Source organism: Mobula hypostoma, chromosome X1 (assembly GCF_963921235.1).
Source record: "Mobula hypostoma chromosome X1, sMobHyp1.1, whole genome shotgun sequence".
Classification (NCBI taxonomy): domain Eukaryota; kingdom Metazoa; phylum Chordata; class Chondrichthyes; order Myliobatiformes; family Myliobatidae; genus Mobula; species Mobula hypostoma.
The window spans coordinates 36,211,681-36,230,025 of record NC_086128.1 but is presented as its reverse complement, the minus strand read 5'-3'; the positions used below and the strand labels follow the sequence as shown (position 1 = coordinate 36,230,025).

The window sequence follows — 18,345 nt, the reverse complement described above, 5'->3', positions numbered from 1 at the left end:
AAATTCATGGCATTAAATCAAATTAAAAATACTTGCATTTATATGGAGTCTTTCACAATCTCAAGATATACTTATGAACATCAATGAATAATTGTGGTAATACTACTGGGCAGTTAGAGCAATTAAAATGTTAATTTTAAATATTTTTATACACAGTATAACTTGCAGAAAGCATTGTGGGGTTTTTTTGAATCATGCAAAATATGTCAGCTCTGAATTGTAAAGATATTTTAATATATTTTCTTTTGTCACTTGGGCCATGTATTATTTAAACAAGTAAACAAATTGGTTATTGGCCTTCAGGTTTCAGCTAATATCTTTCTAATTATAGAAATGTTAGAATAGTCTATTGATGGCCTAAACAATTGTCAATTAAAACATTAAATAAATCTTTAATCTAGTTTCACCAAACTTAAATTATACATTTCTCTTAAGTTTCTGGACCCTAGTATTAATCTATGCATATAATACCCACTTCACTGTTTAATGTTAAAAGTTTATATTGCTATGTAATATTTTCCCAGTACAAATTTGTTTTGTGGTGTAAGCGCAAAGAATTCATAATAAAGCAATGTAAAAACAACCTTAATGTCTTTTTGCAATACTTACGTCCAATTTCCATATGGTTGAAACATTGATCTAACACTCCATGCTGAACCAAACATATTGAGAGTCTTTGCAAAGCAGTCATTATATATGAGACCCGTATACACAGAGAAAATTCCCATGAGTAAAATAATGTAGCGTCCACTGAAAATGGTGCTGAAGATCTGTCAGGAATGAAGCTCAAATTAAAACTGGAACAACAGTAACTACATCAATTGTTGTTACCCACAACACAACTGAAAACAGCTTGAACATCTTACTATTGGTATAAAGTACCAATGAATTAATATTTCTATCTTCTTTCCATATGCACGGATGAACAAAAAAACATGCTGGTAATTATTCAGTACATATATGCAACTTTGAGAGTTATGTTTTCCTTAAATATAGTGTGGTTGATATCTGGATCTCATTGCTGGAGGTGATGGTGGAGTCAGATCTAATCATTATGTTTAAGAAACATTGAGACAGGCACTTAAATAGGCAAGAAAAAAAGGATAAGGTCCTTATGCAAGCAAATGGGATTAGTGTAGATGAGCAAAAGTATGAATGTGGTGAGTCAAAGGGCCTGTTCTGCACCCTACGACTCAACAAAAAACACAAAACATTTAAGTAATTACTATCATCAAGTCCACAGAAAACATCAGAAGTTTACAATTCTTGATTCAGTAACTATTGGTACAAAGAATACCTCATTTTCAATCTTCTGTGACAATATTCGGCTCTCTCTCAAAACCATCCACACAGCAAATAAAGTCAGCAGAACACCATGGCCAAAATCCCCAAACATAACAGCAAAGAGGAAAGGAAAGGTTATAATTGTATATGGAGCTGTGGAAAAAAAGACATCAAAAATAGGCTTTACTCATAAAAAATTTGAAAAACATTTCATCTGAAACATCGACAGCTCAATGTAGTTTCTTACCAGGATTAATTTCCCTGTAGGTTCCGATTCCATATGCATCCACAATATTTTGAAAGCCATAAGTAAATTTGTTTGTCTTGTTATAAGTTGGTGGTGTCTGGCTGGCTTGCATCCTATTTAAGATGGATGGAACTGTAGATCCACTGCGCTCCTGAATGGAAAGAAAACATTGTTTAAAACCATAAAGTTACATACGTGGATAGAGCGTTGGCTGATTGGCAGGAAACAGAGTGGGAATAAAGGGATCCTATTCTGGTTGGCTGCCAGTTACCAGTGGAGTTCCACAGGGGTCAGTGTTGGGGCCGCTTCTTTTTACATTGTACATCAACGATTTGGATTATGGAATAGATGGCTTTGTGGCTAAGTTTGCTGACGATACGAAGATAGGTGGAGGGGCCGGTAGTGCTGAGGAAACGGAGAATCTGCAGAGAGACTTGGATAGATTGGAAGAATGGGCAGAGAAGTGGCAAATGAAGTACAATGTTGGAAAGTGTATGGTTATGCACTTTGGCAGAAAAAATAAACGGGCAGACTATTATTTAAATGGGGAAAGAATTCAAAGTTCTGAGGTGCAAAGGGACTTGGGAGTCCTCGTACAGGATACCATTAAAGTTAACCTGCAGATTGAGTCAGTAGTGAAGAAGGCGAATGCAATGTTGGCATTCATTTCTAGAGGAATAGAGTATAGGAGCAAGGATGTGATGTTGAGGCTCTATAAGGCACTGGTGAGACCTCACTTGGAGTACTGTGGGCAGTTTTGGTCTCCTTATTTAAGAAAGGATGTGCTGACATTGGAGAGGGTACAGAGAAGATTCACTAGAATGATTCCAGAAATGAGAGGGTTAACATATGAGGAATGTTTGTCCGCTCTTGGACTGTATTCCTTGGAGTTTAGAAGAATGAGGGGAGACCTCAGAAACATTTCGAATGTTAAAAGGCATGGACAGAGTGGATGTAGCAAAGTTGTTTCCCATGATGGGGGAGTCTAGTATGAGAGGGCATGACTTAAGGATTGAAGGGCACCCTTTCAGAACAGAAATGCAAAGAAATTTTTTTAGTCAGAGGGTGGTGAATCTATGGAATTTGTTGCCACGGGCAGCAGTGGAGGCCAAGTCATTGGGTGTATTTAAGGCTGAGATTGATAGGTATCTGAGTAGCCAGGGCATCAAAGGTTATGGTGAGAAGGCGGGGGAGTGGGACTAAATAGGAGAATGGATCAGCTCATGATAAAATTGCGGAGCAGACTTGATAGGCCGAATGGCCTACTTCTGCTCCTTTGTCTTATGGTCTTATGGAATTCTCTATGAATCAATGGGCAAAAGATATGGGTTGTATAGCTTCTTCAGTGCCATTGTAAACACAAGCTAAGTTTGAACACAAGGTTAAAACAAAAAGCTAAAATGACTTCTAGTTTATTAAGGTAATTAATTGAATATATAGAACTGAATACATTCAAGCTAAGAAGACACAGTGAAGTTTCTAAACTCCTCTGTGGTGCTAACAGTTTTTCTGCCAAAAGAATGGAGGGGAAAGAAGAGAACAGAAGGTGTAATGAAAAGTAAAATCGTACAAACATCCATTTTCAAAAGGTTTTTGTTTTGTTCCCATTTGTTTGTTCCCGTTATTGTGGCAAATAGCCCATGTATAATAACTAACAGACAAAGCATCTGAAGATATGATCCTCCCTTGAATAAGTAGAGAGCCATAACTGGAATTAGTGAAATAAGATTTGAAAATAACTTACCACAAAGGATTAATTACAAAGTGCTTTTTACTCATCATTGCTCAGAATAAGTTCAACCCATTCATCTCCAGAAGAGCTGAATTGGTTGAAACAAAAAGACTAAATAGAAAAAACATTTTAAAAAAAATCAGACCAATGTTGAGTTTCTGCATTTCACAGCACATGGATGGAGATCCAGCAATTTCTCCAGTTTTAAGAGTGTGAAGCGCAGAGACCCAAAAGTTACTGAAATGTAAAAAAAAATGCTGAAATTACTCATCAGCCAGGCAGCATGCTGTCTGACCTGAAAAACATTTCCAGCATTCTATGATTTCATGCTCCCCTCAAATACAATTTTTTGTTTCCCAAACCAGAGTATTTTGGAGAATCCCTAATTCTATTAGTTTCAAGCATACAATTTAGGCAACAGAAAAGTCAATCCAAACTATTTAGTCCAGTGGTCCCCAACTACCGGGCCGCGGAGAGGAAACGATATAATTTAGTGATATGAAACATTACGAGTCAGCTGCACCTTTCCTCATTCCGTCACACACTGTTGAACTTGAACACCCTCCCCCAACCCCGTCGGTCGGTCCACAAGAATATTGTCAATATTAAACCGGTCCGCGGTGCGCAAAAGGTTGGGGACCCCTGATTTAGTCAATGTTTAACATTTTTAAATATTGTTTTATATTTCTTAAAACATCTATTTCAGTTTTAATGTCTCCAAGTGTTGCAAGCTGGCAAAGCTTTGTCCCAAGTTTTCAAAGGAGAGGACTCCATATTGCACTATCAGAGGCTCAGTTGGCAACGAGAGCACACCATGATGCAGAGTCAGCAGGATCCATATTTCACTTCCTGTCTAAGAAAGTGTGGACATGAGCAGACCACAGACTGTAATTACACAATCACAATTTAGACCTATATTAATTGTAATTATTAAACACAGTGTGAGTATATTCCAGGAAGAAAAACATAAATCAGCAAAATTAGGCTGATTTCCAGAAACCATTTCAGCATTTTTGCCATGAATCTCCAAATCACTACAAATAGTTGTGTCTAGGAAGCAGGTAAGTTTAATAGACCTAATGAGCAAGGTATATTTCTGAACTTGAATTAGCATTAACAGCGACTTACCGTACCCCTTCGAAGGGCAAACTGAATTGAATCCAGATCAGAAACTGGACACCAGACCTCTGCGATTAAACATTTTTGTGTGACATCAATGTTGCAGAGATTTAGGGTATGGTAAATTGCCTTCATTTTCCGTACTTTAATAAACCATACACGAATACTCTTTGAAGCTGCCTGCAGTACCCTCTGACGATGATCCTCTGTCTGATTTAAAACCTGGAGACGAGAAAAATACATTTTTGAATATACAGAACTGATCATCTTCGCTGAACAGTAGATCTGTAACTACTCACTCTACATTGCATTGAAGGATCCATCTAGCTAATGATAGGAAATGACACAGCTAAGGGAGCAAAAGAAGGTAAAAACACTTGGAAAAAGATAAAAACATAAGAATTGTAATCTAATTCTCAAAACAGTACAGGACACCCCCGATAATGAAACGATTCTACTCTTACAGACATTCATCAATAGATTTTGTCAGAAAGTTGAAAGATACACAAAAGTCAGTCGATATAGTAACTAGATCTTTATAGTATTGTAATGAATGGCACTAAAAACACAAAAGAACAATTAGTAAAAGAGGAATAAAAAGGGGAAGTTGTTTTGTCACTTGTAGGAACAAACTCTGAGCTCAATCATTTGAGGGGGTGTCCATAAGTTGGGTGTTCTTAATTGGGGGATGGCCTGTAGTTTTAATGCTCTTTTAATACTGAATACATCATTGAATGTACAGTTAGGCATATTATAAATGTGCTTGCAGTCTTCAAACATGTAAAACAGACTCAAATTTGTAATGGAATTAAGGACATTTGAAATTCTGGGTCAATGAATTGACCTGCAGAAGCAAAAATGAAGCAATAGTTAAATTCTGTTCAATAGAACAATATAGAAGATAGCATAAGGCTATCATAGAAAAGTTATGCTGATACATATTTAGAAAGCCAAAGACATTCAGCAGATAAAGGCAATAAGTAGTATTTGTCAACTTATGTTGTAAAATGCCTTTAAATCATGCAGAAATTGTACAAAAACTGAGACTTGACTATCCCAATAATTGAATACAATACCATTTGAAGATCATCAATTCGTGTGTTTACACCAGCTAACATTTCCTTTCGTTCTTGAGGAGTTTCTGGGCAGGGATAAAGGGATGCTCTGAACCTACAAGATTAAGGTTCTTGTTAACACAAGCATTGATAATGGATCAAATTTTGCTTAACTAGGCTCATGCCTTAAATTCCCACCCAACCAAACTGACCTATACTAACTGTATTGATTAAACTAGAGGTCTCACTACCAGAGCTGTGCCATGAAGCACAGATCTACCAGCTTCATCTTTGACCTCATGAGATAGAACCCATGGCCCTACCCCATTCCATCTCAATAGTCTGAATATATTTTCAATTATTTCCAAACATCTCCAATGACCAATAGTATTTAAAAATAAATGCCTTAGAATTTAAGTTTTTAGAATGTTGATTAGTGTATTTATCTAAAAGGTTAAATTATTCAAATTACTTAAAAACACAGCTGCATAATTTACTCTTTCCTTCCAACCCAATTTAAATGAATGGGTCTGTACCAGACAAGCTGAGATTTCAGATACAAAGTGTTCTCAGTTTCTCAGCTCAGTGCGATCTGGAAGTCCCTAAAATCAGTGCTAAGTCCAGGAGTACAGCAGGAGATCAGTTGCACCAGCATCTGAACAACACATTCTGTCAACCACACTGCCCTGTACAGGCACACAAGTCACGCACAAGCAGACCAGCAAGGAGGATATCAAAAATATTTCTCTTCTGAACCACTGAGACCTCCAAGAGGACCACAACCTTGCCATGGTTTGGAGGCTTGTATGCCTCAATGACCCAGAGAGCTATGTTGACTGAAGTCAGAGCTTTATGCTTTATCTCTTGGTAGTGTCACCCATGCCAAACAGGTCAAAGGGTAGAGGCCTGACTAAGAGTGGTCCACCTGTCCTCCAGGATCAGGAGTTTAGCTCATGGCCAACAACCCTGATTGGTAAAACAAAACTGTTAAGGAAACAGCAATGAAGAATCCTTCTACATCTGAGGAGCCAAGGACAGACAGAGATGGAAGACCTTCATTGCTGCCCTAAATGCCAGCAGCATACTGGACAGTAAGCAAGAACCACTGAGAGGGGTCAAGTACATTTTAGCTTAATTAATAAATTATCTTACAGTGAAGCTACAAAGAACCAGTTTTATAACCTCACTTGGTAAATTAAGGAGGTTGATGGTTTGGGAAGTCATCAACCAAGACCTCCAAATCATGAATTTGGCAAGCTTCAGGACAATTACTGACAAATGTCAGGCATTAAAGTAATTAGATGTCATTACAGCATAACTGATATAGTGCCATATTTACAAGCAACAGGAATTAAACATACGCAGAATATTATCAACAAAATTACTATTCTCACCCTTCACAAATTTTCTTCACCCTGTTTTTCAGTTGGTCACCTTGAAAGAAAATGATGAAAACAGACTTGTCCACCTGACCACCCTAAAAAAAGAATGGTGAACACATTCAGCTGAAATCTCTTGTATTAGGATTACAAAACATTTAAATTATTGCACACTTCATTTACTGCAATAATATGTTGATAAATTATGTAGGGACATTTAAACACTTTTACAGTAAATGACAAGCAGAATATTTGTATTATCTGTCCTCTTTATACATTAGGGTAGTTACTAATTCTATAAGCTTTTTATAATAAAACAACTGGCAATACAAGCCATGTTTATTACCCATCATTAGAAAATTAATATAAAGATAGTGCTTAAACACAAAATAGATTATCGAACACAAAACCAAGATTAATTCTATGGACTACATTCATTCCTTGAGTCTACAGACATACATTTAAAATATTGTTGTTTCAAATATTCAAAATAACCATGAAAAACAGCAACAGCTTTGGATTGTGCTGGTCATTGACACAAAAGACACATTTCATCATATGTTTTGATGTTTCAATGTACAGGTGACAAATAAAGCTGATCTATCTTTTTCAAAATTATAAAACAAAACCATAAGCTGATAAAATGTGAAGTGTGTATAACAGATTGGCGTTTCCACTATCTGATAACGTACACAACATATCATTTATCTGCTTTTGCAACTCAAAACAAACTTGTAGATATCAATCAGCAAAGATCTACCTCCTTTTATTAGGCACAATTAAGCTACTGGTTGTCAACATGATGCTTGTGCATACCCTCAAGACAGCATGCATCTAAATTCAATTATTCCTAGGAGTGAAATGTCAATCCTATTGGAACTAAAACTGGGTGGCACGGTAGCATGCTGGTGAGCACAACACTATTACAGCACCAGCAACCCAGGTTCAATATCTGCCACTGTTTGCAAGGGGTCTGTACATTCTCCCCGTGACAGTGTGGGTTCCTCCAGGTGCACCAGTTTCCTCCCACATTCCAAAAGCGTAGGAATTAGTAGGTTAACTGGTCACATGGGCTGTATCTCTCAATAAATGCTGCAATGACAATTATTTGAATTCAGTATCATTTCTATAGTCAGTTATGGAACAAGTCATTTTTTAAAATTACTTACAGCTAAAGGATCTTCCAAGGGATTTTCAATTTCAGCTTGACGAAGAAAAACATTTCCTCTGCATACTCGCCATAACATCCTTTCAAAAGTAGGGATTCTTTCTCGGTTTATCACACCAGCAACAAAGCTATACATAGGAATATGTATGGTCACAAGCTACATAACATACATTTGCAAAATATAAACAGTAATTCATGGTGAACTATCTATACCTAACAAATCATATCTATTTTTTCCAAACTTTAGCTTCTATTTTTTCTATCTTTGGCTTCTTTAAGAACATTATACAGTCACCCCTCCTTATCCACGAGGGACTGGTTCCGGGACGCCTCACGGATACTAAAAAACGCAGATGCTCAGGTCCCTTATTCAACCTGTCTCAATGTGGTGGACTTAGGACCCAGCGGAACCCCGAACCTTATTTAACCTGTCTCAGTGCGGTGGACATTAGGACCCGGCGGCGGAGCTCTGAATCCGCAGTGTTTCTGTTCACAAAAATAATCACGATCACAATTTAAAATAAAGTGGAAATAATAAAGCGATCGGAAAGAGGTGAAATGAAATGCCATCGGTCATTGGAAAAGCGTTAGGCTACAGTCGGTCAACGATTGGAACAATTTTAAAGGATAAAGGGAGAAAGGCCCTGCCCCGATGAAAGCTACAATTATTACTCAGCAACGCAGTGGTTTAATTATGGGGTTTTGGGTTTTTTAATCCTCCAGATCAACCTGGCACGGATGAAGAGCGCGCTCAGGAGCGGTCTGTCACTGGATCGAACTCGGGAATTTCCGTTCCCAAGCCTGGCACTGAAACATACGTTTCTTAAGTGTTTTATATGCATAGAAAGGTCAAATATATACGATATACCAAGGCAAACGTTTGACTAACTTACGCTAAATAATATCGGATGAACCTGTTCCAACTTACTCAGTAAGAGAACTTCTGGTTTTTTTCCGATCCCGATAACCTATGCACATCCTCCCGTATACTTTAAATCATTTCTAGATTACTTATAATACCTAATACAATGCAAATGCTATGTAAAATAGTTGTAATACTGCTTTGTTTAGGGAATAATGCCAAGAAAAAACAAGTCTGTACATGTTTGAACAAGTGCTGGAAGAGCACTTCCAGGTTTTCTTGATTCACAGTTGGTTGAATTCGCGCATGCGGAACTCGCGGATGAGGAGGGCCAACTGTATCGAATAGTTCAGCTTTGCCAATTGATGAATACATCTTGTTTTGAACCAATCTCATGAAATATGTTTTATAACGTGGTACTTAATTCTTGCATATATGTGGACATTTACAAAATCTTACTTGTGCTTATGCAGGCCTCTTCGAATTTTCCAAAGCAAAATAATAAAGTTGTAGTAAAAATGAAATTGGTAAACAATTGAATGCACCAGCTGATAATTTAGAAAAATAATAATAGCTTCCCAATTCAAACTCGAAGCAATTTAATGTAAAAGACTATTTGGGAGGTGGATGGTGGGGGGAAGGGGAGGAAGAAGAAAGAAATGAGGAAAAAATACACATTATGCCACCTAGAAAGGTATATAAAAGACTACATCACAACATCAAATTCTAACATATGGTTTGAAATCCAGTGAGGCACCAGCCTCATTTCTCTATTCACACTCCTTCTCAATCAACATTCCCCACCCATCCCACAATAATTTTGATCTCCAGTACAGCTCCCTCACTCCTCTGCAATGATCCTCATCCTGCGCTTCTCCTTCCATTCAAACAGTTCACCATTTTCACACAACTTTGAGTAGGGAAATGCATGAGGATTAGGGGTGGAATAACCTACCAAGCCACAAAAAGCAATAGGTCCACTCAATTATCTACAAAATCTACATAGAATTTAAGACTGTGAATGCATATTCGTGCACCACAGCATAAAGTACAGATTCACAAGCTCCTCTGAATTTGTGCTTCCTCCATTTGTGCACCCAACACCAATTTTTTCTACATTTGCCCAGGAAAATACATTTCAACTGCCTAGTATTTGGCCCCTATTCAAAATAGCCTGAAAACCACTAACTTGTTCAACTTCTTTGTTAACTTCAATACCGATGCTTGATCCTGAGTAAAGCCTTCCTAGTCTCAATCTGGTAGTTCCATTTTATTTCCTCAAGAACAAGAAGTATACATTTATCTGCATCCTGCACACTACTTGTTTACACGTCAACCCCCAAGTTTGGTTAGACTACATTAACCACTGAACCTAACACACATCTACCCACTGCAGAACCTAGAAGAAAATTAACAATCAAATATAACTTATTTCCTTATTTAATCACCTTAAAGTGCTTCACAAAATCGATTACAAAGAGTGCTTCAAAGTAAGAAAATATGCTGCATCATGATTTTTAAAAATCCATAGGCGATATCAGCAGAGTGATCAAATGTTTGGTCTGAAAAGAGGAAATTCTACTGCATATGGGCAGCTCACGATCAAATAAATATAGAGCAATACACAAAAACTACGGTTAGGAAAGTTACAGAGATGAAGCAAAAGTGGAAAGGTGATGATGCAACTTAAATAAGTTAGTTGTTTATCTTAACCTATCTGCATTGCTAAATATCTTAAAATTCTTAAAACAATTATCTGCCAATCCCTAAATATCACTAGCTTTGGCTTATTTTACTTTAACCCAAGAAGCAGCTGGGAAAACTTTCAGTTTTAAGGCACATTTGGCAACGCTGCAGATATTATATTTGAACATACTTGTGTCATTAAAAAAAATGACCAGTGACTTAATGGCTTTAACTTCTGAGGTTTATTTCGAGCGAAAAAAGAGCTAGAATTAAAAGCAAAATGGTCAACTATTTTAGTTACTTAACCATTATGTCCGATTCAAATCACCTGAAATTCTTACTTGCAGTCTAAATTATTCTACAACCAAAATATTGCCACCATTTGCTATTATTCATGTTTCTTAAATAAATAATTCTAACATACATTTTTCTTCACAGGACTGGAACTACAGTTAGAAACACAAAATATTTAGATAGCAAGCGAAGTTACCCAAGTCTGAGGGGGGTACCACGTCCCAGTTCACTTGGCTCCAGCAGAGAAGATGATTCTTCAAGTAGGTCTGGATCAGACATCTGCTGATGATGCAATTCAGCCTGAATTCACAAATCAATTAACATACTATGAAATCAGTTAGTGGCATGCAGGGGAACCAGGAACCAGGAGAAAAGGAAAAGGTGAAAATTAAATTAAAATATAACTTAAAAAAATTATTTAAACAATATACGTTAAACTTTGAAAATACAGAGAATACAGAGAAAAAGCAAAGATGAACAAGGAAGCTGATGAATACAGATGAAGAGCAAGTTCATTCAAGCAAGTTGGATATTTCTGAAGATCTCAAATGAGACTATCAGAAAGATCAAAATGCCATCGCCAAGATGTGCATGCTAGAGAGCCACAGAAGTGGAAATTTGTTTTACTGATTTCAAAAAGATACTGACATAGTATCAACTGCTTGATAATTATTGAAAATATTTTAATGTTTTTGCTGCATTTTGTGAAAGAAATACTTCAGATTTAAAAAAACATGCATCCTGCATAGGAGAATGCCTACAATGCCGTTGTGGAAGACATTTTACAAAAAAATGTCCATTTATCTGTGCCTTTATTTCATATAGTTGAAGCCATCTATTGAAGGAATCCCCTACAATCCCATTTCTACAAAAGTGTAGAGATCAGTCAAAATATCAAATATAGCAATCTAAAGAAAAAGACCATCAATTTAAGTTATGATAACACTTCTTTCTAATATTTTGGCGTCAGTACAAGTACATTTTAGAGTTCTGATTCTCTCTTTCCTATTACATTTAAAACATAGGGCAAACCTATTGATGATAAAACTGATATAAATATGGGTTGAAACATGTAGCTGCAATTGACCTGGCCAAACTTTATAAGAAAAATAATCTGAAATTGTTTGCATGAAGTCCAGATACATATGTTTGTTAATAATTAAAGTACTGGAAAAACAATGAATTAGAGATTCAAGTTCTCCCTCTAGCACTTCTGGATCACATGTACACTGCTACTGCTCAGTACAGCATCACAAAATGTATTAGGAAACATCTTCAACTCTGTTCTCACAACATGCTTTAACTCTCAGCTGCTTTACTGTACGTGTTCTAATTTTCCCTAAGGTCAACTTTATTAATTTACGCTTTAATTGTAATTATGAGGCTTTGCAGCGTACTCAGACATAACGAATACTAAATGTAGACTTTTAAAAGATTACCAGTAAAGTCATGTGCATATCATTTATCCATAACTGAAAAAAAATCAGAAAGCAATGATATAAAGTAGAATGCACAATAATTACGATATTTGTTAAAATTATATCCACTTTTTAAATGGATATCCAGGGACCAAGGAAGATGGGAACAGTAAAGGAAAATGGCAAAATTAGAAAAGCCATGACCTTGATAAAAGGAGAAGGCTCGGGTAGGGGTAGGGGCATATGGTCTATACTCAGTCTGTTTATTTTTAAATATATAAAAGCTATGCTGTTATCAAGAAGTCTTTCTTGGATCAGAGAAAGATGAGCATCTTGTATGCAGAGTAAATTCTTTTTACTTTGCTAGTGTGACCTACACAATCAAATCACAACTGAATCATCAGAACTGAACCCCAAAAGAGTTTAAAAATAAAATTAAAGCTGTCAACAGGAAATTTCTTATGAACCAAGGTAAATTATGAATCACTGCATTTGGTCATTAAACATTGATGATCTAAATGTTCTCAAATCTTGGTTGTTGTGTTTTTTTTTGAAAAAAGGAACTACATCTTGAAAAAAGCATGAAGCAGATCTTGCATCCCTCCCAAAATCTTTTGACCTGAAGCTTCAGTTTAAAGCTTAGATTCTACTTTTGAATAATTCCATTTTGTCAATAACAAGCTTTCTAATCCTAAATTTCCACCACTGCAAAAACACAATTAAAATAATTTTGGATAATTATATTTGAGAAAAAAAATTAGAAGTTGGCAACCACTCCATTTTTATTACCATTAAATGTAATAGATTTGTGGCTATCTTTTTGAAAATAAATACTGGAAATAGTATTAAACTGCAAGCTAAAATAGATCTTTGTTCAAAAACTGGCAAAAAGCCTAATTTGAAAGTGTCCAGGTACTTTGATGATCACCCCAATTGATTTTAAAGAATAAAGATTAGTTTTACTTGTCACATATACATTGAAACATATAGTGAAATGTGTCACCTACATCAATGACCAACACAGTCTAAGGATGTGCTGGGTGCAGCCTGCAAGTGTCGCCATGCTTCTGATACCAACATAGCATGCCCACAACTTACAAACCCTGACCTGTACATCTTTGGAATATGAAGGAACCTGAAGCACCCAAAAGAAACCCACACAGTTATGGGGAGAACGTACAAACTCCTTACAGTGGCAGAATTGAACCTGGGTCATTGGCACTGTAATAGTGCTACACTAACCGCGAAGCTACAATGCTGCCCCTTTTCTGACCGGTTAAGCAAAGGAAATCACTAAGATGGGTTACCTATGCCTCTGCACAATCAGAACAGTAATTTAAGGTTTCCAATTCTGTTTGTGATGCCCATAAGATTAAAAAAAAGGAAAAATAAAACTTATTTTTTTTAATCAGTACACATATCTTCCTGATTTGCAACTATTAGCATCAAACTCATTAGTTAATTGCACTTGTATCTTGGCATAGTTGATTTCAAGAAGGCTTTCAACTAAAGTGTTGAACTACTGGTCATCATGTCTAAAATACAGGAAGAGCAAGACTAATAGAAAGGGAACAGCGTTTATAATACTGATGATAGCTAGATTTCGGCAATGAATGGGACAACTATAATCGCCTATACAGTTTGAATCTGTCATCATGCCATGAGCAGAAATGATGACTTAACAAATATAATGGGAAATTAATTTTAGCCTTTTAAGCTGTTGACAAAAATGTTGAGGTCCACCCTGAGTCAGAGGAAGAATATGACAAGGTGTTCTTGGCATGCAAAGAAATGATTTGGAAATCAGTGAGGTTAGTCTGATTTTTTTCCATATTTCTGGTGTATTTCATTGTTTTACTTGGCGTTTTAAAATTGAGACTATTTAAAAACTTGTGAAAAAGGTACTTGAAGATCCAATACATGTAACTAGTAAAATGTTATGTTTATCAAAGCACAGGTTAACACTGAATCCTGTTAACTAAATACAACCAAATATTAAGCTATTTCTTTATACAGGTCCCAACCATCAATCCCAATTTTTACATCCAAATTTGAAGTTGAATATCAGCCTCAACTCTAGCCTCAGAGAAGCTATCTGTCACCATCCATGTGACCACCACTTCCTAAGGCATTGATTTTCAATATGAATCTTGCATTTCTGAGCAATAGGACTCTCATTCCAACAATCATAGCTGAATGAAAATACAGGAGATAAAGATGAGTTTGCCCGTCTCTCTACCAACTAGTCACAAGAGCTTTCAGGAAAACCTGACAAGCTTTCAAAAAAACGTTGATGAGAAACTGGAGCTAGGAATTCAATGGCTTTTTTGTAAGTTTAATATTGAATGACACATGACTTGTCAACAAATGTGCAACAAATTTACAAAAGGTGTGGAATGCAACTCCTAAATTCATGACAACAAAATCTTCAAAACAAACTTACAGGCAAGAAAAGGGTTGCCTTGTACTGTAAAATGGGTGGTTTTTTTTAAGATCAAACTAAATTATATAGTAGAGCAGGTGCCCCTCATACACATTCTATGAAAACTGAAGTAACTAAGGATTAATTCTAAATTGAGACAACCATAACATAAGCCTGTTAGTCTAGAAGTTGGCATCATAAAGCCAATTAAAACTACTCCAGATATTTAGAGAATACCAAATCCACCAGCATGTGTCAATTAGCAAGGTTTACAAACTAATGCAGGTTAATGCCCAAGGTGAAGTGGCAGTTCTTCAATCCGTCCCCAAAATACAATAGATCTGAAATTCCTGAATTGGTCTTCTCCAAAATACCAGCAAAGAGCTGAGACAGCTAATATTATTCTTTCGCTATGTAATTCAGGACAACTAAAGAAGTGCCCCAGTTGATCTTGGATCTTTTGACACAAGTATATACAAGCTATTGTGCCTAGGATCTGACCAGTGCCCATGTATCTGAAATGCAAACAGTGCAGTGTTAGCACTGTGCACTAGATTTTGAATGACTAATTTCAATACCTCTGTTGCATAGATAAATTAATCCTTTTTGAAGATCCAGGTGTTTAGAGAAAAAGACAGATTAGTTCACCTAGACAATTTATTTTGAAAAGCACTTGAGAAAATAGAAAGCAAATGCAGTAACAATGTCATGTTACATTAGAACCTTAGCTGAAATATTCTAAAGATAACATTATGCTACTCATATTGCAGATTATAAGCCTTGCTTAAGTTTTTCATTAGTATAGATTTGCTAAATCCACTATCATGTGTTTTTGTAATACTCAACAAAACTGAAACTGTGTTTACCATACATCTTTTTTCAGGGGGGGTGGGGGGGGAGGCAAGAATCCATCTTATGGCAAGAGCTCAACAAATGCTAGAGGCACTTGTTTAAACTGCAGTTTTATAACTAAGTAGCAAAGGCTATACAACCAACTATATGTCAATATGATTATTAAATCCCTGCTGCATTTTTACAAAATGATTGTATTTAAAGTCATTAGGCCAGAGGAACAATTTTGTCCTTTAACAGGAAGAAATGTAAAAAAAATGGCTGAAAAGAGCTATTTGATGCAAAGTTGGAAAACAGATTTAGGCAGGTATAATCTTTAGAGAATACTCATTTACTTTAGACCATTTGGTAAAGATATTCAAAACTATTCAAGGACTTTGCAATGGACATGCATAAGGGATTTAGTCTCAAACAGCCAATTTGAAAGGCACAGTAAATCATTCAATGAAGTTTTTAAAATATCTTTGCAGAGTACATCACAACCCCCATTTCTGAGATTGATCTCCACCATTAAGCCCCACGTTCCAATATAGTTATACCAAAAAAAAGCATTGTAATTAGCCAATTATCGATTTATCTTTAAATGCAAATTATTAACTAGCTTACAAAGTGCAGGAATGGAGATGCCTGTTAACAAAAAACTTATTGATGCATGGTTCTTTATTGGAGACCAACCATGAAACAGTCCTGAATTTTTCCAAAATGGTCAAGAAAAAAAAACACAAATTAAGTTTGCGACAGTTCACTCAAAACAATAAGCAGAATAGGAAAGCAAAAGAAAAAAAATTCACAGGGAACTTGGAGATGGGAGGGAGGGATGGGAATCTGCATGCCATTAACTGTTACTTTTCCAGTCTTCCTTAGATTCCTGCACTGAATGCTGCTTACGCTGAATGATTCAAAACTTAGCTCTTCCGTTGTTACTGTTCTACCTATTTTTAAGAAACAGAAGACTGGGAAAAGGACAAACATGATTAACATATTCTTGATCCTTCACTGGCCAGCTAAACTGGCTTTACAGTTGTTACAAGGAGTACATACAATACAATTTTTTGTTGAAGGATCATCCCAAAAGTCAATTGAAAACATGTACTGCTCAATTAAATCAATAAATTATGGTATTCACTGATCACAATGATAAAATTCTTCACAGGCATTTTTCCTCAGATGTCTTTTGGAAGTTCAATATTGCTACCCAGTTTTAGAGAGGAATACTCTACTTGATTGCTCTACAAAGATAGAACATTTTCGAAATGAAAAAAATCAGAAGTTCTACTTCAAACACTGTTTCAAAGTACAATAGGATTCTGCAGTTGAAATATTCGAAGGAGGATGTATATTAGAAACAAAGATGCCAAGATCAAATCTTATGAGCTAACATTAGGAAATAAAATGTATTCTGATGCTATCACATCCAAAAATTGTAATGAGCAGGTTGATATGTGAACATGATATGCGAACAACATAAAGGTTGTACTAACTACAGTTTACTCCACAGGAAGGCAAAATAGAACCATGATTTCATTATACATACATCATTGAGGCTATACTAAAAAGCAAATTTGTAGATAAGATGTTAGCTGAGAGTTGAAAAAATTCTGCTTTGGAAACTAGTCTTCAGGTGACTTGGAAAATTGCCAAAAAAAAATTTTCCTGAGGAAGGATCCCGGCCTGAAACGTCAACTACTCTTTTCACTAGATGCTGCCTGACCTGTTGAGTTCCTCCAGCACTTTGCACGTGTTGCTTGGATTTCCAGCATCTGCAGATTTTCTCGTTTGTGACCTTTATATTTCTACCTGGGCAACAATTATTATACTAGCTGTTCCCACCCCAACCCAAATAGCCTTGGATTTCACAATCAAGCCTGGCCATATTCATCTGTCCTGGCTTCTTCCTTCAGCCTTACCCCATAGTAGATGGAATGCTGCATAACAAGTAAACTATTTTGCACTCACTCACAAATGGTTTTCAGAATCTATCAAAATTTATAGCCAGAAACAACTGCAGTTAAAAACACTCTGAACAGCTGAAAAATGGAAATTTTCCAAAACAACCGCCAGATCTATCACATTTATACACAGAGGAAAAATACCTGCTTCCTTAAAGGCAATTTCACAGTTTGAAAATCTGTAATTTGTAATTTCCAATTTCCAATCTATTTTCAGGATTTTCAGTTAAAAACAAAACACTGAACCACGATATATATAATAATTTTCAAATTAGCAGCTGCATATTACTGTGCAGATCTATGTCAGTATTTATCTTAATCACAGGTGAACTCCCTGTGACATTAGGGTGTTAAACTCTTCAAATGTGCATGTCAGTCTTATGCACTACATCTCAAAACTACAAAAAGCAGTGAGCAACATACAAAGCTGAATGGGAGACCGAAGTGTAGGTTGGTTTTTAACTAATTCATAACATGTAAAATGTCATTTAGCTTCCTTATTTTTAAAATTTCACAACAGAATACTTAAGATGCCTGTTGCTTGATAATGACCTGCTTCTACAATGTTAATTTAGCTGCTTTTTTTTGTTTGTTTTTTTTGAGTTATTTGATCAATAATATTAGCTGGAATCCACGATCAATGAAAATCCAGGGGTAGACTGTATTTTATACTGTAGAGGATCCAGAAGATTAATGCACCAATGCACTGAGAAACATCCTGGCAAAACAGTATGCCAGTTCATTTACTTTAATTGCAAACAGATCAAATGGTCATTACTTCTAGCCAAAGAAAATGGTGGGAATACGCAGCAGGTCAGACAGAATTTTGTGGCGAGAGAAGCATTTAACATTTCAAATCAATGACTGGAGATGTGCAA

General features: G+C 36.1%; 1 protein-coding gene across 5 annotated transcripts in view; it reads right to left on the bottom strand.

The window, feature by feature from the left end:
- The window catches only part of LOC134340362 (V-type proton ATPase 116 kDa subunit a 1), a 59,098-nt gene that overhangs the window by 29,765 nt on the left and 10,988 nt on the right, over positions 1-18,345 (bottom strand). For 3 of the 5 annotated variants that reach the window (XM_063037526.1, XM_063037521.1, XM_063037523.1), the window contains exons 6-13: positions 11,023-11,126; positions 7,986-8,112; positions 6,832-6,914; positions 5,459-5,552; positions 4,392-4,604; positions 1,532-1,682; positions 1,298-1,437; positions 610-770 (exon numbers count right to left, since the gene is read on the bottom strand). In XM_063037526.1, coding sequence (XP_062893596.1) covers positions 610-770; positions 1,298-1,437; positions 1,532-1,682; positions 4,392-4,604; positions 5,459-5,552; positions 6,832-6,914; positions 7,986-8,112; positions 11,023-11,126 — 1,073 coding nt within the window. The remainder of the gene's footprint in view (positions 1-609; positions 771-1,297; positions 1,438-1,531; positions 1,683-4,391; positions 4,605-5,458; positions 5,553-6,831; positions 6,915-7,985; positions 8,113-11,022; positions 11,127-18,345) is intronic. The other 2 variants (XM_063037524.1, XM_063037525.1) reach the window with 1 other exon arrangement.